This window comes from Gekko japonicus, unplaced genomic scaffold (genome assembly GCF_001447785.1).
Source record: "Gekko japonicus isolate JY-2015 unplaced genomic scaffold, Gekko_japonicus_V1.1 scaffold125, whole genome shotgun sequence".
In the NCBI taxonomy this organism is placed as follows: Eukaryota; Metazoa; Chordata; class Lepidosauria; order Squamata; family Gekkonidae; genus Gekko; species Gekko japonicus.
Window position 1 is genome coordinate 1,033,541 of NW_015165834.1, and position 23,842 is coordinate 1,057,382.

The window sequence follows — 23,842 nt, forward strand, 5'->3', positions numbered from 1 at the left end:
TTTCCCTTCCCTGAAAGCCCCCATAGCCTCTCACTTTTACTGCTTGCTTCTGACCTTCCCACCAATCACCCCATGAGCAGAGTTCCCTCTAAGCTGAGTTAGTGTAAGCTAGCTCACAGTTTTTTAGCCTCCGGCTCACACATTGTTGTCTTAGCTCAGGAAGGATGGCTCGGGAGCAAACTAATTGATGCAGTAGCCAAATCACTGGCTCACAACTTTAATGCCAGTAGCTTACAAAGTAGAATTTTTGCTCACAGGACTCCACAGCTTAGAGGGAGCATTGCCCATGAGCAACCTACCTTTATCTGCCCTCCTGTCTTCAACTTTCCTCCCCTCCCCCTGGCCAAATTGCACGGTATCAGTGTGAACTTGCAAAGACTTGCAGGTGGGGGTAGTGGACTTCCCCCTGTATCCCCTCTCTACAATATTTCCTCCCTCCTCTTAGCAGCCCCCATATCCTCACCATTCCTTGCTTTCTTCTCTCCTTCCCACCCACCCACCAATGAACCTACACCAATGAACCAGCCATATTTCTTTTTTATTTACTTTATTTATATCACACCTTCCTCCACAATGGGAGCCCAGAGCAGCTTTCATCAACCTCTTTTCTTGGGATAATTAGGACAGCAAAAATGGAAGACCAAACAGCAGAGTCCCCATGAGAGCTCAGTAACAGCCAGTCAAAAGGACTTTTTGAAATAATAATTTTTCTAAAAGTTTCACATTCCAGTAGAACATTAAGACTCCTGAAGTGGACAGGCTGATTTTATTAGACTGAGAGTTCCAGAGAGTGGGGTCCACTACAAAGAAAATTCTACCCTGTACCCTGCTTTATTTTACCTTTAGGAATAAGAAAACAGAGCAAGTCCAAAATCCTTGGATGTCAAAGAGCAAGGAGTTGGCAAAAGGGTTAAGACACACCCTAAAGTGAGGGTTTAGGCCTGCTGAAGTCTCAGATCGCTTAACTGAAAGCACCGCTCTGTCTAGACTAGCTTTACTTCTGTCACATAAGCTTTTCATGTGACGTATTCTCATATGAGTTATGAGGTAAGATTTATGTAACCAGAATGCACCATTCAGCATCTCAACAGACTGTGAGATTTGTGATCCAAGGGCCAACTCACAGGTGCTTCCCTTATGATTAGTGTGTTTGTTGGGAGAACTAAAGCTATTGTACAACAATAAGGTTGGGTGAAATACAGTATCCAATGGAAGGAAATAGAGCATACTGTGTGATAAGCTTAAGGGTAGGGTAGCCAACTCTGAGTTCAAAAAATCCTGGAGATTTGAGGGTAGATAATGGGACGGTGTGCTTTAGGGAAGGGAGGAACCTCAGCAGAGTATAAGGCCATACAGCTGCCCTTCCAAAGCAGCCATTTTCTCCAGGAGAGGTGGAATAAATGTTTTGAATGAACAAATAATAAATAAATATGCCATGCAGTCTGGGGATCCATTGTAATTCTGGGAGGTCTCCGGCCCCTACCTGGAGGTTGGCAAATCTATTTGGGGAAGGCTTCCCCCTTCCCCCCCCCCCAAAAAAGGGCTGGCTCCTTGAAGAGGAAAACATCTATAGGTCTCATTGACACCAGGTGTTACTAGATCAACCCTTCTCCACTCCACTCCAGCTTAAAAATGGTAATAAATAAATATCACATTTTTTTTAAAAAAAGACATGTGCATGTATTTTAGTGTTTTAGATTTATGGCCTTTACCATTCTGAGAAATCCTGTTTGAAGGTTAGCTTGGTTTGGTAACAAGTGAACCCTTATTACTGAACACATAAAATGGGTTTTTTTTTCTTTTTTAAAAAAAGCAGTCCAAAGCTAGAGCTAATTAATTAATAATGTCACCAACGCAACCTCAAAATAAAGGCAAGTAGCTGGTGCCATACATCTTCTTTTCAATCCAGTTGACGTGAAGGACAATTGGTCTGCTCCACTAAAGCCTTCGGCATGCCAACGGAAGCTATATTTAGCTCTTTGTGGATATGCAACTGTTTAATTACAAATGCATCGATTCCCTCATTAAGCATGCAGCCCTTGTTGGGCCACATGTCAACAGAAACTTCGCCATGTTGACAGTTCTGAGCAAGTCTGTGAGTGTTTTGCTTCCTAAGCTCAAGGGACCTCAGGGTCTCTCCCAGCTCCTTTGAGATGGAAATCAGTCACAACAGAATGATTCGCCCAAGGATACTGCCTGACTCCTTTATTCACATAAAATTTCCAGACTCCTATAATTTTACTACAACATACAGAACAAGGATGGAGGTTAAGTGACCACTTTGTGGACTTTAGTGTAGGAGTCTGTAAACCCTAGTGGGGGGCACAGGGACATGTAGGGAGAAACATCCTTTAATTACAGCGTGTTCTGTAATCAGAAACATGAGAGTCCTAATGTGGTTGGAGTCAAGAGCACAGACGAATGCAGAGCAATGATTAATTCAATCAGAGCTAAGGACATGCTATTATCTTTGCTAATGAACTCTCAACGGCTTCCCTTCCTAGCCTCCCTCTGAACTTCTTTTCAGTACGGTGACTCTAAGGCCAACCTTCCGATGCTCACGAAAATTCGTAAGCACGCTCTCTCGTTTCTGAATGTTGCAACTTAATGTCCATTTAGATCCAAAAGAGACACAACATGGGATAAAGTGAGCACAGACAAACACTTATAAAGAATATTTATTTAAAATATTTGTATATCTTGCCTTTCTCCCAATAGCTATGACCCAAGGCAGGAAACTACAGTAAATACAGCAAAGGTAAAGGTAAAGGTTCCCTTGCTCGAAAGCCAGTCGAATCCGACTCTAGGGTTGCGGTGCTCATCTCCGTTTCAAAGCCGAAGAGCCAGCGCTGTCCGAAGACGTTTCCGTGGTCATGTGGCCGGCATGACTAAACACCAAGGCGCACGGAACGCTGTTACCTTCCCACCGAAGTGGTACCTATTTATCTACTTGCAATTTCTTGCTTTCGAACTGCTAGGTTGGCAGGAAAATACAGCAAAACATTAAAGCAATTAAAACTGGTAATTAAAACACATAAGCTAGAGGCCACATCTCTGTGCAGTCCATATTGCACACTGTCATGTTTTACTGCACATGCTACGTAGCATCGCCAGGTCTCCTGGCATAATAAGAGATACTCACACACACACACATGGACATTGACTGTTGCCACTTAGCTGGTAACCCTAGCTGTGTGCACTGTCCCATTTGTGTCAAGCATTAGCAAACTCAGAACTGGCAGCCCAGATGGGTGTCTCAACAACATGCTAACTTCAGATGTGATAAACCACCATATATGATGAGTGAATGTAAATGTTAGCCACTTTGGGTCCCCGTTGGGGAGAAAGGCATGGTATAAATAAAGCAGGTAAATAAATAAATAATGTACACTAAAGTCTTTTCATTCAGCCTCACCATTTGATGTCCAGTGGGTGGCCACATGAGACAGGGCCTTTTCAAGAGAGGCACCGAAATTATGGAACTCCTTTCCCAAGGAAGCTTGTTTCACTCTATCTCTGATGGCATTTAGATTCCAGGCTAAATCCATGATCTTTTAGAAGACTCCAGCCTAGAAATCCTGGCTGCTTTTGCTTTATATTGCTCTGTATTTCATCTGAATGCTGAATTCCCAATGCAGGATTATTATTTTTATTCAGATTTACGACTTTTAACTATCACAAGATATTTTAATTTGGTTTGTTAGCTACCTTGTGAACTGTACCACAGGAAAGGTGGGATAGAAATATTTTAATAAATAGAAGTAAACCTCCTGCGCACAAGTTTACTTACACAATCTGAGTCATTGGCCAAGTTCAGACTGGCAATTTGAAGCGCTAGGGAGTCGTGGCAACGAAGACCCGGAACAGACCCAGAACAGCTTGGTCGTGGTATTCCCGTTCACACTGCAGCGAATGAAGTGGGAGGATACCGTGGAGGAAGTGCAAGGGAGTGTTCACACTGTTGCCACACCCCCGGCAGGCTGTTAGCGGCTGTTTCTGTGCTCTGCTGCATGCGCCTATGCGCATGGGTGCCGGCCGTGGAAACAGCCAGCGCCTCTTATCAACACCTGCGGGTTGTTCCCGCCTTAGCAGTGCTTGCGTTCACACTCAGGGAACCAGAATCAACCCGCTCTACACACGGTTTGCTATCACTTTCACCTGGTACTTTTTAACCTCGGGAGGGAAGCGGCACAAGACGGCTTGAGTACGGCTGGGGGGCGCCTGAAAGATGTACCTGTGTGACGGTGACTGCTACTGAAACGCTCCTGAAACGTTTGGCTGCCGGGCCAAACTGCCAGTCTGAACTCGGCCATTCAGTGTCACAAGCAGACTTCAAGAGTAACGAAGATGCACCCAACCAAGATGCCTGCAGAGCATAACGCCACAGAAGTCATAACAAAATGATACCCTGCCTCGTGTGCCAGGTACATGATCAGGGGAAAATGACGGTATGCTGCAGCAGCCAAAACGAATTCATTTTCTGGAGATTTATTTTTGGTTCCTTGGAATGAAACTGTGTACTTTCATGCATATGCAGTGAAGTGGGATAGGCTGATCCAGGGAAGCCACTTTCTACCCTTACAGAAAACTATAATTATTATCGTCCCACTAAGTTTCACTAGGCTTTCATGTCTAAAAACAAGCACTTCTCCAATAGAAGCAAGAATCTGGGTGAGGCTTCAATATGATAACAACGAAGGGCTGGGGGGGGGGCACCTTGTTAGGACACCAAATAAAAGAGGTGGTTTAGAAACAACTTCCTTGAGGAAGCTATGCAAGTCTTCTTTAAAATATAAAAGGGAGACCTTTAAAATGTTAGCTTTCCCTGATGAGGAGCTATGATAGAACAAAATGTATTAGAACCCGTACTTTTGCAATGAGGAGGCTTCCCTAAACCTACTCTAGACAATGAACCTCCAGTCCATTTTCTATGAAGACAACATTTTATAAAAGTACGTATAAGGGGGGATCACAGGAACAGTTGCTCCTTGTATCTATACCCCGTTATCCGGAGCAAACTGGGACATGAAAGTGGCCCTGATACAATCCCAGCTGAGCTGCCCCTACTGGTCAATACTTCAGGGGATACTGAACTCAGTGGCACCAATAGTGGACACTGGCTCACTCTTACCCCTCAAAACAGCAGCAATGGTGAGCTGACACTGATTACCGATCAACTGTCTAAGTCGTGGCCCCTGGAGGCACTGGCAGAGTCGCTAGGACTTGGCCCCCAACATCCCTCTAGGGCAGTGTCCCATCAGAAAATTTCCCTGTAAGTTAAATAACCAATCTGCCCCCACTGTTCTCATGGAAACACAGAATCCTTAGATCTCTTTTTCAGGGGTTCCTAAGCTGACCCAAGAAAAATGCTCTCCAACCTGGTCAAAACCAGTGAGGATTGTGAGGCACTCCAAAGGGATCTGTCAAGGATGGGCGAGTGGGCGTCAACATGGCAAATGGGGTTCAATGTGGCCAAGTGCAAGGTGATGCACATTGGAGCCAAAAATCCTAAATATAAATACACATTGATGGGGTCTGAACTGGCAGAGACTGAGCAAGAGAGAGATCTTGGAGTTGTAGTAGATAACTCACTGAAAATGTCGAGACAGTGTGTGACTGCAATAAAAAAAGCCAATGTTATGCTGGGGATTATTAGGAAGGGTATTGAAAACAGATCAGCCTATTATCCAGAGCAAACTGGGACATGAAAGTGGCCCTGGAACAATCCCAGCTAAGCTACCCCTACTGGTCAATACTTCAGGGGTTACTGAACTCAGTGGCAACAATAGTGGACACTGGCTCACTCTTACCCCTCAAAACAGCAGCAATGGTGAACTGACACTGATTACCGATCAACTGTCTAAGTCGTGGCCCCTGGAGGCACTGGCAGAGTCGCTAGGACTTGGCCCCCAACATCCCTCTAGGGCAGTGTCCCATCAGAAAATTTCCCTGTAAGTTAAATAACCAATCTGCCCCCACTGTTCTCATGGAAACACAGAATCCTTAGATCTGTTTTTCAGGGGTTCCTAAGCTGACCCAAGAAAAATGCTCTCCAGCCTGGTCAAAACCAGTGAGGATTGTGAGGCACTCCAAAGGGATCTGTCAAGGATGGGCGAGTGGGCGTCAACATGGCAAATGGGGTTCAATGTGGCCAAGTGCAAGGTGATGCACATTGGAGCCAAAAATCCTAAATATAAATACACATTGATGGGGTCTGAACTGGCAGAGACTGAGCAAGAGAGAGATCTTGGAGTTGTAGTGGATAACTCACTGAAAATGTCGAGACAGTGTGTGACTGCAATAAAAAAAGCCAATGTTATGCTGGGGATTATTAGGAAGGGTATTGAAAACAGATCAGCCAATATAATAATGCCCCTATATAAATCAATGGTGAGACCTCATTTGGAATACTGTGTGCAATTCTGGTCACCACACCTTAAAAAGGATATTATAGCTTTGGAAAAAGTGCAGAAAAGGGCAACTCGAATGATAAAAGGGTTGGAACACTTTCCCTATGAGGAAAGGTTAAAGCGCTTAGGGCTCTTTAGCTTGGAGAAAAGACGACTGAGGGGTGACATGATCGAGGTTTATAAGATTATGCATGGGAAAGAGCAGGTAAAGAAAGAGGTACTTTTCTCCCTTTCTCACAATACAAGAACCCGTGGGCACTCCATGAAATTGCTGAGCGGTCGGGTTAGAACGGATAAAAGGAAGTACTTCTTCACCCAAAGAGTGATTAACACATGGAATTCACTGCCACAGGAAGTGGTGGCGGCTACAAGCATGGACGGCTTCAAAAGGGAATTAGATAAGCATATGGAGCAAAGGTCCATCAGTGGCTATTAGCCACAAGGTATAGATAGGGACTCTGGGGCAAGTGATGCTCTGTCTTCTTGGTGCTTGGGGGGGTCAACAGTGGAAGGGCTTTTAATGTCCTGGCCCCACTGCTGGACCTCCTGATGGCACTGGTGTTTCTGGCCACTGTGTGATACAGAGTGTTGGGCTGGATGGGCCTTTGGCCTGATCCAACATTGGCGTCTCTTATGTTCTTATGTTCAAAGTGAACGTTTCCTGCATTGTGCAATGGGACTCAGTTCAAACAGTAAAGCCGGCTGCCTCTGCTAAAAGAACAAAGCAGAACACAAAGTCAGGCAGTCTGTGGATTAGATCCAGTTCCTTTGGAGAGCCAGGCCAAGGGAAAGCTATGCAAAAGCACTCTGTAGTCAGTAAGGTGCAGTCAGAGCAAAATCTCCCAGCTGCTAAAACCAGCAAGCAAGCCTAGCCTGAAAGTCTTTACAGAGTGTCAAAGAGTATCGCCTGACCTACATCCTTGCTGGGCTGGTTGGTCTGCAGTTCTCTCCTTAGTTTGATGGTGGAGAAGAGGTGCAATCCCTGCTTGACATCCTTTTTGCTCTCTACTCAAGATTATCCACCACATGCTTGAGTCCTGATACTGCATGTTACAACCTACCTGTACACCTAGTAATCATGGCCACAAAGCACTACTGGGGATGCCAGAACTTCAACAGTTACTCCTAACCACCATATGGGTACCAATTACATGTTTTTGAAGAAGAAACCAACATACCCTCTTCTCAGTACAGTGTACATTTCTTAAATTATATATGTGTGTGTGAGCGTAATGTGCTCTCAAGTTGTTTCTGACTTTATGGCGACCCTATGCATAATGACCTCCAAAATGTGCTATCTTGCAAACTGAAGGTGGTGGCTTCCTTTATTGAGTCAATCTCTCTCATGAGTCTTCCTCTTTTCCTGCTACCTTCTACTTTTCTGAGCATTATTGTTTTTTCCAGTGAGCCCTGTCTTAAAGGATGTAATTAACCATGATTTCACAACCACAAAATGTTGTGCTCAAGAAGAGAGAATGTGAACCCTAAGCCAGGGGAATAAAGCAATTGGTAGGCCTGCTGTTATTCAGCTCCAGGCCATCTAAATCAGTGGTTCCCAACCTTTTCGGTATGGTGACCCACAAATCCAAATTTACTTGGTACAATGACCTGCTTTAAAAAACAGAACATGTGCAAATCAAAAAAACCACAAAAGCCTGGGTCCCATTTTCATAGACTTCGTGCCCCAGTTTTGGGTCAGGACCCACAGGTTGGGATACATTGGTCTAAACCATAGGAGCCTGCTTTTAATGACTCTCAAGTCCCTGTCTGGAGTGTCCATTTTAGACACTGCCTTCCCAGGGATGTGCTAAATATGGTGGCGCCGCAGTTGTGAATACTGGAAACGCAAGGACAGGGGAAATCATATAGGTCTTATCAACCCCAAACACCGCCCACTTGAGATAACAGAACAAGAAAGGCCCATGTGACTGGTCCAAACCATGTGGTTCTGGTATTCACACACATAACACCGCTCCATGGGATCACACAATATTGTTTCCACACTGCTTCAATGAAAAACGTGGAAGAGGCCTCAGAGCAGAACCAAGAACAGACAACCATAAGCAGATTCGGCGCTGTAAGAAGTTTTAAAATCCACCTGAGTGAAAGTGTAAGTGTCCCTCCGGCTGTTGGGAAAAGCTGCATCCTATTAACATAATGTAAAGCAGCCTCCCAATGCCGCATTCCATTAGCATGTCACTTGTTGAGACCTGCAGCTGGCCAGCTTCTACAAGTGGGTAGTTATTCCCTTCCATCTGGACAAGGCTTTAAATAGCAGGCAGACAGAAGAACTCTCCAAAAGTATAGTGGCTTGGCTGCTGCATCTAAATATATCTTTAAATATGAGGTAACACGCTTCAGATTTCTTCAAACCCTCTGGTTTTTTAATGAAAATCAGATCCCGGGGATTTGGACAGTTCTTGCTGCGGTTATTAAGGAAACATAAACAGAGATCCTTTGGGGGACACAGAGTGTCGGAGCTGCCTTATCCGAATCCAAGCCAAACTACGGGAAACACGCTCACTAATGCCTGCTCTGCACAAGCAAGAATACTCTCTTGAAAGGCACTGGAACATTTTGTTTCCTAAAACTTGGTGTTCCAGGAAAACTGCAGAAAGGGAGGGGTTGTATTAATCCCCGACTACAAATGGAACCAGAAAGAATCAAAGAGGGAGGGGAGAGAGATGAGGGAGAAGGCAAGAGAAGAATTAAGGAAGCTAGAAAGGGTTCAATGATGATTTGTAAGAAAGGGGATGTGAAAACAGAGTGGGATGAAGGATGGGAAAATCTAGGAGGCGGGGTGGGGGGTGACAAAAACAAAACAACCCTGGCATTTTTAAAAGGTTGAAATTGGGAAATTAAAAAAAGAAAGAAATATGAAAGCTGACAGAGAAAAAGTAACACCCTTTCCAAACTGTTTCCAAGGCTTTGCAAGTCAATTGATGGATAAAATCTCAATATCCCCTCATCCTCTCACAATACATGAGGAAAGTATATTTTGGGGAGGGGGGGAGCTAGGAAGAATTACAGGCTGCAGATGGCTAAATGACCCTCTCTTCTTGCCTCCTTAGTACTGCGTGTGGCTGCATCCTTCCTCTTTTTCACAGTCACTTGCTTTGCCTGAGGTATTCTCAGGAATCCCCATGCGTTCTCTCACATCAAGCTTCAAAAAGCCTCCCAATTACTCTTGGCCGTGTGCCCAGTCTCCGATTGCTCCTGCCTGAACCACCTGTTCTGAGAAGGTTTGCAGCTGGGGGACTGATGCTGAGTGCAGGGCCAGGACACATCACTTCTGTTCTGCAACGCATCATCTCCTGTCACTCTAGCAGCACTCTGTGGAGCCCAGTCGGTGGTGCCGTATAACGGCATCCTCTACAGTCATGGGCCTCAGAGTGGAAAGTGTGTCTCCCTCAACAGGTGTGGGAAAACGAGAGCCCCTCTCCTCCCTCACGTTTGGGCACCTGAGGCAGAAAATCCTCATGGCCCCAAGTAAAGATACATCAGAATATACCATCCCAGGCAGCCTCTTCCTTAACCATGTAGCAGAGGATTGGTTCGGCCCTCATCCCTGTCAACTCAGACAGAAAAAGGGCAAGAGATAATGCAGGGAAACAAAAGGGGAAACTATAATTTTTCATAGGCTTCCTTGACAGCTTATTCCCAGGAAATGTTAATGCTATGGAGCCTCGTGGCATTTTTACCCCACCCTTCCTCCAAAAGCTCAAGGTGGCAACGGTGTGCTATCGTGGCTGGCACCCTCTTCCTCTCCTCCTCCCTTTAATTCTGATCCTGTGTTCCCACTCTCCCTGCCCAGAAAGTGGCCAGGCAGTCCAGAACTGGGATGAAATTTTTAAGGACGTCATCTGGGACTTTTAATTTGGTTTTTAAAAACTTGTTATTCTACTTTTGTTATTCTGGATTTTTAATGTTTTGTATATTCACTTTATGGCTTTATGCCTCTGTTGTACATCGCCTGGCGCAAACTAGGATGGGGCGATTAATAAATGTAGTTGTAGTAGTAGTAGCCTTTTGATACTGTCCATGGGGTTTTCTTGGCAAAAATACTGGAGTGGGTTGCCATTTCCTTCTCCAGGGGATCACTCTTAGGATCAGTCAATCCTAAAAGAAATCGACCCTGACTGTTCCCTGGGAGGCCAGATAATGAAACTGAAGCTCAAATACTTTGGCCGCCAAATGAGAAGGGAGCACTCACTGGAGAAGACCCTGATGCTGGGAAAGATTGAAGGTCAAAGAAGACGGGGACGGCAAAGGATGAGATGGTTAGACAGTGTCATCGATGCAACGAACATGAAGTTGAGCAAACTTCAGAGGACGGCGGAAGACCGGAAGGCCTGGCGAAATCCCTCTTTTATATTTCTTTACTTACACTAACAGGAAGGCAGAGAATTTTTCCCCCTCCCCATTTAGGCCACAGTTCAAGAATCCCAGCTCCTGTATGGTGTGGACATTGCCAATAGAGAAACCAACAAGGGCTTTAGATTGGGACTAAAGAGTTTTAATAGATCCCCCCTTCTGTGCTGGCTGAGCGCTGTCTCTTCAGTGGGCTGCAGCAAACATCACGCAGCCTTTAGCTGGTGGAGGAAGGGGAGGAAGCGACACCAGGACAGCTCTTTCCTCCAAACGCACCACAACATCACCCCAGCAAGGTTACTGCTTCCTAATTGGTTATGCCTGAACCAGATATGACAACCACTGCTTTTGAAGCAGGGCTTGAATTACTGGGCTGTAAAGGTAAACAAAATGTAAAGGTACAGATAAAGGTTTCCCTTGCTCTTATGCAATTTGCAGTGATCATCCCAGGCAGGAAAGATGGTAAGAATCCCCAGAGTGACACAGACAAGGGGGGCTCACCTGGATTTCCGCTTGCAGTAGACCAGAAGGTTATCGAAGAGAAAAAACGTCCTCTCCTGGATGTTTCCCGCTGAGATTTTTAACAAGGTACCCTGGAGCAGGAGCTGGGTGCAGATATCTGTCAGGTTGGATCCCTAGAGCAGAAAACGACAGTTTGCTCAAATCTTCCCCTCTAATTGAAGTTGCAATCAAGAATTTCCACGAAGCGCTGATGTTTATGCTCATCACCTCCGTCTTGCAGAAGGTTACTTTGATTGCAAGGTGAAGCCTTACAATAAACCCGATGCCTTCTGCCCCTTCTCCCTGCACATACCCACCTCTTTGTGTGTTGCTTATTACTGGCTTCAGAACTAAACATTCTCCTAGTTTTAAGAAATTTGTTACAGCAGGTCTGGGGGCTAATTTTCATCTCAGAATTACGGCTGTTGCATGAAATAAAAAATAATAGCAAAAATAGTAATGTATTAAGCCATGCAAATAATTAAATGATGCAGGAGAAATACACCATAAAATGTACGTTGCTTTAAATCACACCATACGAGAGATGCCATTTTGTGGATATTATTTATTTTAAAACATCATAAACCACTTTTCCTGAAAACAAAGACGCACATAAAAATATACCACATTGTATGAAAACAGGGCACGGAACAGGGGATGTGGGGGGGGGAGGTACTTGTGAATTTCCTGCATTACACAGGGGGATGGACTAGATGACCCTGGAGGTCCCTTCCAACTCTATGATTCTATGATTCTAGGGCTGGCTCCAAAGAGCCAAAAGTGAAGCTTATCAAATGGGACTTTCACACCTCCCCACTTTTACACCCATCCTTAAATGTTGACCAGGAAGTTAAGGACCCCTAGGAATCTCACTGGGTATGATAAGAGGGTTGAAGTTATAAGGGGGAATAGCGTGCAAAAGTATCTCTTTCCTCCAGGAGAGGAAGTGACTTTCCATGACTAGAAAGCAAGATTTAGATTCAACCCGTCAAATACAAACAAATTTGAAATCCCAGCAGTAAGCTAAACAAAAGAAGAGCTGAACAATAAAGAATAGCAAAGACTGATAAACACTAACTAAGCAGCAAAATCAACACATGAAGCTGCTTCTTACCAAGTCAGATCACTGGTCTATCAAGGTCAGTATTGTCTACTCAGACTGACAGAGGCTCTCCAGAGTCTCAGGCAAAGGTCATTCATATCAGCTAATATCTGTTAACTGGAGATACCAGAGAATGGACCTGGGACTTTCCACTGGCAAAGGACATGCAGTAACACTGAGCTACCATCCGTCCAATCAAAAGTTTGGGGAAATAAAAGCATGCTTATTTAGTACAGCAAGATCAGCAAAGATGATGCCAGGCAGGCCTTCTTGGGGAGACAGTTCTGTTTGCTCACAGCCACCACTGGGCTCTATGCTTGCCGCCGGTGATTTTCTTAATACAGCTACAAACATTTAAAAACAAAATTTCATGATCGGCAAAATGGGGAGATGGGGAGTCACCATAAGGTGACAGTGGCCAAGTGTGGCAAGCTGCCTTGAGCCTGCTCAAAGAAAAAGGCAGGGTAAAGGTGTTTTAAATGCAATTAATCAATAATAAACAAGTGAGCAGTTGCATTATTTTGTTCTGTAGGCTGCCTTGGGACTATATGTATATACAGAATTGGTACACAGACTTCTATGCCCTCTCCATACACTCTGAGTGAAGAAGGACCAGGTATAAGAATCTTTTTTTGACAGAACATTTAGCAGAACTTCTAAGGACAGAAACATTCAGGTAATCCTCCAGAGAGAGAGAGCCGGTGTGGCACCGTGGTTAGAGTGGTGGTCTAGGACCTGGGAGAACCCAGCTAGAATCCTCACTGTGCCTTGGGAGCTCCCTGTATGACCGTGGGCCCATCATAATCTCTCAGCCTGACTTACTTCACAGGGTTGTTGTTCTGAGAGGTGGGAGAAAGATGTGATCATCTGCTTTGAGTCCCCATGAGGAAGAAAGCAGGAAATAAATAAAAATAATCTGGTAAAAATTTACCAGGTTTTTAACTAAGGGGTTGTATCTTTTTTATCTACTTTATGGCTCGCTTCTGGTCTAAGGATAGTTTTATCAATATCATTTTAGGCTTCTCAATGCTGTTTCATGCTTTAATTTTAATGGTTTGCCTTTAATGGCTTTGGCTTCTAATGGCCTTTTTAATGGCTTTTTAAATGGCCTATTAATAGACTTAATGGTTATCTATATATAGAACAAAGTTTGAGTCCAGTGGCATCCTTTAAGACCATCAAAGTTTAATTAAACTGGGTATAAACTTTGTTGGTCTTAAAGGTGCCACTGGACTCAAACTTTGTTCTATTGCTTCAGACAGACATGGCTAACCACCTGAATGTGTGTATGTGTATAAAAAAATACTTCTTTATCTGCTATGCAAACCAAACTAAGGAAGTGGATTAGATCATTTGACCTACCGATGCCTTACTGGAAAAAAAGAGAAAAATGATTGAGAGTTGTGAAACACACATTGTCAGCAAGATAACTTCCTTTCCATTTTCACTGAATACACAACAGAAGTTTAACACTTGCGACATGGGGGGAGTGGACAATTTTCCAAATACAGTCAGAATCATTTATACAGATGGCATTTAGCACATTCAATGAATTCCACATACATTATCTTGGAAATCTTTACAGCAACCTCTCAAGGTAGTTCAACAGTATTTATCCAATGCTGCAGAAGGGCAGGTGATGCTGCAAATAATCTAGTGCCATCTACTGAGTTCATGGCAAGGGTAAGAATTAAACTGGTGGGCTTCTTGGTTCACAGTTCAGCCTCATAGACACAATCAGGGCTATTTTTGGGCAGGAACGCACAGGAACGGAGTTCCGGCTGGCTCCCGAGTTGGCCACGCCCAGCAGGAACTCATTAGCATAATAGGCCACACCCAACAGCAGAAACTCATTAGGATTGGCTACATTAGGGGTGTGTGGCCTAACATGCAAAGGAGTTCCTGCTACAAAAAAAGGCCCTGGGTTTTGACAACAAACAAGGTAAACAGAATAACAAGCAAAAGGTGGGTGTGGCTGGATAACCACACTTCTGGTAACATGTGGGTGCAGCCTAATGTGCTAATGAGCTGTGCTGTCAGGGGTGTGGCCCAATATGCTAATGAGTTCCTGCTGTTTGGTGTTGCCTATTATGCTAATAAGTTCCTGCTGGGCTTTTTCTACAAAAAGAGCCCTGGACAATACTGTTTATTTATTAAAATATTTATACCCTGCCAGTACACTATATTGCACTACAGTAGCTCTCTCGCCATGCTATAGGGATTCTCCAGTGGGATGGCCTACCTAATTCTGAGCACACAGCTTCTTTGCAATAGCCAACATGACCAACACAAGGCCAATGCAGAGTTCCAGAAGCGGGTCTGAAAGAAGTTTAACGTGCATACATCATCACAACTTCAATTATTTTTCACCCAGTTGTGCACTCTCCTTTTTAAGATGGAATCACAGTACCAGAGGGAGCTAGCCTAAGCAGATCTACTCAGAAGTAAGTCCTTTGCTATTAATGGGGCTTACTCCCAAGAAGGGTTCTTAGGACTGCAGCCATAGTGTGTTGGAACCAGCTCTCATAAGCAATGAACTCATACCAGGATAATACTGGTGCTGTAAGGATTATATCACACTATGAGTCTGCAAAAGCTTTTCATAAACGCTCATATAAAGAAAGGATTAATTATTAACTTGTTAACTTGTTATAGACTGTTTTGGTCCTTGTGCATAAATGAAATATGGAGTGAAGAAGAAGAAGAAGAGATTGGATTTATACCCTGCCCTTCACTTGGAGTCTCAGAGCAGCTTACAAACTCCTTTCCCTTCCCCTCCCCACAACAGATACCCTGTGAGGTAGGTGGGGCTGAGAGAACTCTGACACAAACTGCTCTTTCAGGAACAGCTGTGCCAGAGCTTGTAGTGGTATCTGATGACACACCCACATGATTTGGTCTGCCCAATAAGCTGACCTAAGGAATCAGGCAAACTAGAGAAAACAATGCTCTAAGATTAAAAGATCAAGAAGCAAATGATCATTTACCTCTTAGGTACCTAAACTATGAACAATCCTAGCACTGGGCACATCCTGGGCACATTTCTGAAATAAAATGTTTATTTTCTTAATTTTAGGACAGTAATTCTGCTGAACTCTTCCACGAAAGTTGGAACAGAAGAAACTGCATGGACTGCCATGATTACTAGGAATATAGAAAGATGTTTGGTGAGCCTGGTTGACTTTTTCACAAGACAAACCAAATGATTAGTTGAAAGTGTGTGTATGTGGGGGGGGACATTCCATCCACTCTTGTCCCCTTATGTGATGGTAAATGCCATCACAAAGATAGACATGGTAATAACAGCAGTAGGGGACTCATTGTGTAGGTTGAGATGGTTACTTTTACTGGACCAATTTGTTAATGGAAAAATCGAATCATCTGCCTTGTGTTTACATTTATACCAGAAAAATGTTCATTAGAATACAACATCTCAATGGACTATGGGCAGAATGACATGCAGCGCTTAAATTAGTTATCACATTTCCTGTGTTTGCAATACAATTATAATACCTACAATAGCTAGAATACACATTTGCTTTAAAAATTGATTTTTTTCTGCATTGCATTTTGCATTAATATTTGCAGGTGCATGCATACTTCATGAGAGAAACACAAACATTGTTCTCATGTAATATCAGAGAGGAAAAGAAACTCTAAGCTTCTCGTCAACAGAATTACTTCTTAGGGAGGCATTTTTATAAAGGCAATAAAGCTATATTATAATAGAATGGTTCCAGGAGGTGACTTTTATAAAGACTGTGGAGTACACTACTGCATACAGTAGGTATAATCTTTTGGTTGTATGCATTATCTTGCTCTCACCGCATTGTTTTCTACTTCTGTAATTCCATTTTCTGCCTTGTTTAACACATTATGTCTAAGTATGCTTTGTTTCAGATTTCAGCAATCCTAGTCCTATTACATAGCCTACTGGATGCCTCATTCTATTGAATGTCAGAAAGAAAGGTAGATGTGACAGACTGCACTTTAAAATCTTGTAAGATCTGTGTAAACAGGTAATGGACTCTGAAGGGTTAATTATTCACAGAGCCAGAAAGCCTTGAGTGACAGGCTGCTCCAAGAAATTTGATTGGTTAGCATCAGTTGAGCAGAGAAAGACTTGAGAGCTGAATGCTGAGGAGAAATTCAATCTGAATTCAGCCCTGACAGAGAAGAGTCTAATAGTCTGAGTCTAGCCCTGACTGAGAGGGTTTAGTACTGACAGGGTTTATGTTTAGCCCTGACTAAGAGCAGTTTAACACAGATGTAGTACCGGGAAGGTTGGCAGGAAGAGTGGGTAGTTAGGTGAAGACTCCCATTCAGGCCAGAAAAGGAGAACAATCTTCTAGTGCGAGAAGAATTTCCCTACCCAGTTAGAAGAGAAGAAGAGGAAGAGATTGGATTTATACCCCGGCCTTCACTACCCAAGGGAGTCTCAGAGCAGTTTACAAACTCCTTCCCCTCCCCACAACAGACACCCTGTGAGGTAGGTGGAGCTGAGAAAGCTCTGACAGAAACTCTTCTTTTTCAAGGACAGCTGTTATCAGAACTATGACTTGCCCAAGGTCATCCAGCAGCGAGATATCTCTGTAGAGTGGAGAGATCTCTAGTCTGATATTTTTATAAACTGCCTTTTAAATCCTGTGGAGTCATTTAAAATTCAAGAAGAGTACTGGCATGTTTACTGAAGGATTTTGGGTACTGGACAGAGTATCCCTGTCTTCTGGAAACCAAAAGAGTCAAATATGCTTCAGAAAGTATACTGGAGTATTTGGGAAACACTGAAACAAAAGCCTCTCATTTTAAGAGTCTAAGTTACTTTGAAAAGCTTAAGAGATTGGTTAAATTGCTTGAAACATTATTTTTGAACTTTAAAAAGCCTCAAGTGCAATTTCAGTGGTTTAAGTTAAAGGGGGATCTCAATCCTTCCCCTCAGGTTCCTGGGATAAGCCAGCAGCAAGATTTCATAATGTGACAGGGTGAGACATCCATAGTTCTTCAGAAAAGAAGAAAATTAATAAATAGGGCTGCTCAGCCAGAAAGGGAGACAAAATAGGGATTCCAAGTCCCCCCGGGGGGTGGGGAAACCCCCGCCCCAGAGGCCCGTTCCCCGGCGGCACCAGATCAGGCCTCGGGGGGAACTCCACCCCGATGTGCGCGTCACCCGGAAGTGATGCGGGCACGCCAGGCACGCTAGGGGCGGGGCCACAGCCACACAAGGGGAAACTATATGGTTTTCCCCTGTATGGCCGTGGCTCCTCCCCCAGTGTGCCTGGCATCCTCCCGTCACTTCCGGGTGACGTGCGTGTGGCGAGCACGCGCTTTGCGCACTAGCGCGCACACAAAATACCAGCCGGGAGCCTCCCGCTCTCGGCAAAGATACACTTGGCAACCCTAAGACAAAAGCAGAGGGAAAATCTTGCCTCTGAGGGAGGGAAGTGGGTGAGTAAGTCATAGTAGACGACAAATAATGTAAATAAATTAATAAGTAAATAAAATTAAGTGGCATCAACAATATACCCTAATCTTCTAGAGCAAAAAAACCCCTTTGCTGTGTACAGCTTTTGGACCTTTTTCTTACGTTGTTTTCATGAGGCAAAAAAAAAATTGAAAGTGCAGTCTTTAATTTTCTTTAGTCTTTTTAATTTTCAAATTGTATTGATATCACAAAGATTTTACAGTTCATATAACACAGTATGAAAGTGCAGTCTTTAACAGAAAGAGTCCCGAAGGCAGAGGTGGTTATTTTGGTTGTAATAGGAGAAATGTTGTATGACATCCAAGCAATAAAAGAATTGAAAACAAAGAGCTATGAGTCCTTCTCCAGCAAAATATTCCCCTGAATAACTGCTGAGACAGGGGGGGGGGCATCCTGAAATAGGTATAATTCACTGGTTTTACTGAGATATATATGACTTCATTAACTGCTGCTGTGCAGTCATGAGTTTGGATCCCATGAATCTCTTCCACTAATGGTAGCTCTTTCTGGCACAAGGAGCCTTCCACTGGATTCAGGTGGCTTTTATTTTATTTATTTGTTTGTTTGAATTTCTATCCCGCCCTCCCCCTGCACAGCAGGGCTCAGGGCGGGTCACAACAATAGTTGAACAACAATAATTTCCCAATAATTTAAACTAAAACATAATTACAAATATAAAACCTACAATAGACCAGATGGCAATCAGCACAATTAATAGAGAAAGACTACCTGTATGAATGCTCAATAATCTAAATCCTGGGCAAGTGGGCAGAAAGCGGCAGCAGCACGTAGCAAATTATGCTAGGTGGAGCAGGGGAGGCCAATGTAGTTAGGCACCCACTGCCTCAACCATAGGCCTGGTAGAACAACTCCGTTTTACAGGCCCTGTGGAACTGTAACAAGTCCCACAGGGCCCTGATCTCACTTGGGAGAGTGTTCCACCAGGCTGGAGCCAGAGCCAAAAAGGCTCTGTCTCTGGTTGAGGCTAAGTCCATTGACGATTCCCTCAGGGCCCTGATCTCACTTGTGAGAGTGTTCCACAAGGCTGGAGCCAGAGCCAAAAAGGCTCTGTCTCTGGTTGAGGCTAAGTCCATTGGGCCAGGGACCACCAACAGCTGTTGATCTGCAGTGTGTAATGCTCTGCGGGGGGCATACTGGGAGAGACGGTTCTGCAGATACGTTGGTCCTAGACCACACAGGGCTTAAAGGTTAATACCATAACCTTGAACTTGATCTGTTACTCAACTGGAAGCCACTGCAGCTGATGAACACTGGTTGTATGCACGGAGCTGCATTTTGAACTAGCTGAAGATTACTTGACTGTTACTCAACTGGAAGCCATTGCAGCTGATGGACACTAGTTATATGTGTGCTCTTTGGGATGTCCTTTTAAGGACTCATGGAGCTGCATTTTGAACTAGCTGAAGATTTCAGGTCAGCTTCAAGGTCAGCCCTGTGTAGAGCAAGTTACAGTTGTCCAGCCTGACAGTCCTGTGTAGAGCGAGTTACAGTAGTCCAGCCTGGAGGTGACCATTGCATAGATCACTGTGGCTACGTTATGGGGAGAGAGATAGGGAATCAGCTGCCTGACCTGCCAAAAATGGTAAAACGCTGACCTGGCAACATTTGTGACTTGGGCCTCCATTGTAAGTGAGGCACCCAAGATCACACTCAGACTCCCCATTGTCAGTGCTGGTGTTAAAGACACTCCTCCAAGGGTTGGGAGCTGGATTTCCAACTCCACCCCACCCCCGCAGCTCAGGCACAGGACCTCCGTCTTTGATGGATTCAATTTCAGTTGACTCTGCTTCAGCCAGCCAGCCAGCCATGGCCTCCAAGGCCCTGGCCAAAACCTCTGGGGCTGCATCCATCCATCTATCCATCAGCAGATACAGCTGGCTGTCATCAGTGTTTTGATGACAACCCAGCCCAAACCCATGGACCAGCTGGGCAAAGGGGCACATATAGATGTTAAATAACATAGGGGAGGGGATCGCCCCTTGAGGGACGCTGCATACCAGAGGGTAACACGGGTGAAACCCTCTCCCCAAGCGCCGTTCTGTGTCCCCAACCTTGGAGAAAAGAGATAAGTCATTGCAAAGGCTATTCCTCATATCTCCACATATTATCCCCTTGTATCATGCTTTTCAGTATGATTTGTAGCCTGCCTGGGGTCACAGGGAAAAGTGGGATATAAAGATTTGTTATTAGAATGGGTAAATAATATGTAAAGGCACTCAGACCTTGTAGTAATCTAGACTTGTGTTAGCAGTATTCTACTTTACTCCAGAACAATCCTACAATCACAGCATTCCCTGTCCTTCCCACATTCTGCAGCTGTGGCCAATTCAGTGCAAAAAAACCCCACCCCTTAACATTTTCCTAAGGATTCATGAGGGTTATTCATGCCTGAGAAGGAAATATAGCCTGTCCCTTATGGAGTATCATTTCACATTAGTTGTCTTCGAAAGGTGTACAAAGAAAAAGCACACGTAAAGTATGAAATAGCCTGAAGGGGAGGAAAAAGCAACCCCAAATCAATCAGCTAATCAAGTGGGCAGGTGTTTGGCCTAACTTCCAAACATCTTTTACAGAAGGAAAAAAAGGATAAGGTAATTTGTGGAAATAGGAATGGAGGATACAGAAGGCCAGCTGAACAACCACAACAGCCAAATGACAGAGGCAACCCAGATGTCTCCCCATTTTTTCACCTTGCCTCTTGGAAATTAACAGCACCATCTTAAGCAGAGTTATACTCTTCTAAGCCCACCGACTTTAATGGACCCAGAAGGGTGTAACTCTCTTTGGGCTGCACTGTTAAGCAATACAATTAAATCGTTCAGACGGTCCAAAGCCAGCTTCTAGACCCAGGTCAGCTTCTAGTTTTAAAAAAATTGAAAACAACACTGACCTACTGAAATTTTGGAAGCACAATTTCGGGATTCTGTTTAACAGTAGAAAACATTGGCTCCCCCTTTTTCAACTTTGCAAGTAATGGACCAGTAAAACTAACATTCAGTGGCTTTTTCCCCCCCAGTGAAACAACATGTTCCCATTCCCAGCATGTTTGTTATAGGACATTTAAACCCTTTTTTAAAACCCATGCTTGTTTTATAGAACATGACCCACCTACCCCCAACACACACCAAAGATGTGCCGGCAAAGTGGCCACCAGGGCCCCAGAGTTCCAAACTGCTCCCCTCCCCAAGCTCCAAGACATAACAAACCCCCAGCTGGTTTTTCAGCTTTGTCTGGACTTTTGCTACACTGAACATTGTATCTGAGCTTTGTTTGCCAAACTTGCTATCCAAAAACACACCGCAGCTGGGGCTCAGGATTGCTCACATGGCTCCAGATGGAAGCCAAGAACATCTTGAAAGGGGAAAAATGAGCAAGCCTAAAACAAAACAACAGTGGCAGTCATGGAGCACGCCCAATAGCCTGAACATGAGGAAGTTTACATGACCTCCTGAAAGATGGCTTGAGTAGAAGAATCCTCAGCTGGCAACCATCAGCCTGGATAGTTTAACTGTCAGTCCCATTGCTCTCCCAACACCAATATGTCAGTGAAGTCATTTAACAACCACAGTTCCAGACAGGAGAATAAAAACGTACTGTCAATCCGAAGTCTGCACTTCCACCAACTAATCTACAGATGTCAAACTCCCATATCTATCAAAATCTGGAGAATCTATTAAACAGCATCTATCACAATGGTTATCTACTATTTCTTTTTCCTCCTAGCCAGGCTATTAAATAACTAGTAAATAAAAACAATCTCCAGGGGATCAGACAAGGAACAATTCTATAAATTGGAAAAAGAGACGGTTCTTTTGTTTACTTTAAGCATTCAGAACCACAGAGTTGGAAGGACACTGCTTGAAGACTGCCAGCGAGGGGGAACTCACCAAACCCCCAAGCAGCCGATTCCACGGCTGAACTAATCTTACTGTAAAAAAACATTCCTAATATCCACCTTTCCACCCATAATTTAATTTAATTTAATTTAATTTAATTTAATTTAAGCCACTGTTGTGAGTCCCATCCTCTGCTGCCAACAGGAACAGCTCCCTGCACTCCTCGAAGCGACAGCCTTTCAAATACTTAAATAGTTAACCAGACACAAAGAACTAATCAATGTACATGTGGATAAATTTTCTGTGGACTAGTATCTGTGAATTTATTTGCAAGGGTACTCTAAGCAACCTACTTCTATCAGTTTTTGCCAAAGAGACAATTAGCTAATGGACTATTCACTTCTCGTTCTTCTGGGTTCTTCCCCTGTCTCAGTCTTCAAACAATATCAGTGATCTAGAATCAGTTAACTGCTCCAGCTCCTAGGGCTGAATCCCGCAATCCACTTAGAAAATGTTTATTTCCAGGATCACAGGACCCACTTAGAATAAGAGCTATGTTTGAGGAGACCACAGTAGAAAGGGAGACAGGAATGAACAGGGTTGCCAGCTTTGGACTGAGAAATACCTGGAGATTTTGGGGATAGAGCCTACCTGGAGATTTTGGGGATAGAGCCTGAGAAGGGTGGGGTTTTGGGGAGGGGAGGGACTCTGATGAGGTATAATGCCACAAACTCTCCCTCCAAAGTGCCCTTTCCTCCAGGGGAAATGATCTCTTTTCCCTGGAGATCAGTCACAATCCCAGGAGATCTCCAGACCCTATAGTGAAATCACTCCTCCTTCCTGTTCCATGACTGAAGAGGGGGAAAGGGCAATTTCATCCCTTTCCCCCTCCCCACTGCAGCCTCCAAACCTATACTCCCCTGTAGGTCCTGTAGCTCTGGGAATAAACTTTGCCAGGATCAGAAATGGCTCCTGTGGAAAGGAGAAAGCAGGGAAGGCCAGTATCTACCAGCACCTTCTAAGGAAGAATCATGGGGTCCCCCTCTATATGAGCCAGTGCGGCGCAGCGGTCAGAGAGTCAGACTAGGATCTGCGAGACCCAGGTTTAAATCCCCATTCTGCCATGGAAACTTGCTAGGTGATCTTGGACCAGTCACATTCCCTCAGCTTAACCTACACCTCATAGGGTTGCTGTGAGGATAAGATGAGGAGACACAGACAATGTGGGTTGTTTTGGGTCCCCAATGAGAGGAAAGGCCAGTACAAATTAAGTAAATAAACAGTGATTGGTGTCATAAGTTCTTTCAGTACATTTTACAGCTTTCTTAAACAGCCTCATCGGTATATAAGCAACAATATTATGTGTTTGTAAATCGTTCTCTTTCATTCTCTAAAGCAGAGGAGGGATTAGGACTGCCCAGCATGCCAACAAACCTCTGTAACTCAGAAAGAAGTGGTAAAAGTAACTACAAAAGTAACTACCCAAAGCAGCCCACAGATCATATCTGTCTTCGTCTCAAAGAGAAAGCCTTGACGAAGTAACAATAAGCTAAGGCATCTCAGAACAATAGTGCTGGGAACGGCCCCTGTTTATTATTACAAGAAAGCATAACTTTACATAATAAAACAAAGGTCACAGTTAAACCCACAGCATACAACACTGAAGTTCCTTTTCTATAATGTAATGTTTACACTGCACCTTGTTCACACGAACCCTGTCAGTGGAAGCCTTAAAGCAGGGGTCACCAAAGTAGTGCCCTTTGACACCCTTTCTGGTGCCTGCCAAATGTTTGTAGGAAGTGGGCGGGCCCAGGTAGGGCTTTTGCCCAAAAAGGCTTCAGATTGACTACTGGAGATTTGATCAGCTGTGCAGTTGTGTTTTTTTAATGTTGCTTTGGCAGCAGCTGCCACCACACTGTGTTACTGCACTGTGTTACTGAAGTTAATCTGTGGCAATCATTTTGTGCCTGGCTCCGCCTCCTGTAAGCAGCCATTTTGTGGCAGCCATTTTGTTGCCATGCCCACTGTGCCGTGTCAGGATTCCAAATGTGCCAGCAGGCTCAAAAACATTGGGGACCCCTGCCTTATGCTTTTAGAACATTTTCTTGTTTGCTACCAG

General features: G+C 44.2%; 1 protein-coding gene across 1 annotated transcript in view; it reads right to left on the minus strand.

The window, feature by feature from the left end:
* PREX1 (phosphatidylinositol-3,4,5-trisphosphate-dependent Rac exchange factor 1) overlaps positions 1 to 23,842 on the minus strand; it is a 202,993-nt gene that overhangs the window by 132,567 nt on the left and 46,584 nt on the right. The window contains exons 7-8 of the mRNA XM_015410907.1: positions 11,283 to 11,416; positions 7,472 to 7,479 (exon numbers count right to left, since the gene is read on the minus strand). Of these exons, the coding sequence (XP_015266393.1) occupies positions 7,472 to 7,479; positions 11,283 to 11,416 (142 nt within the window). The remainder of the gene's footprint in view (positions 1 to 7,471; positions 7,480 to 11,282; positions 11,417 to 23,842) is intronic.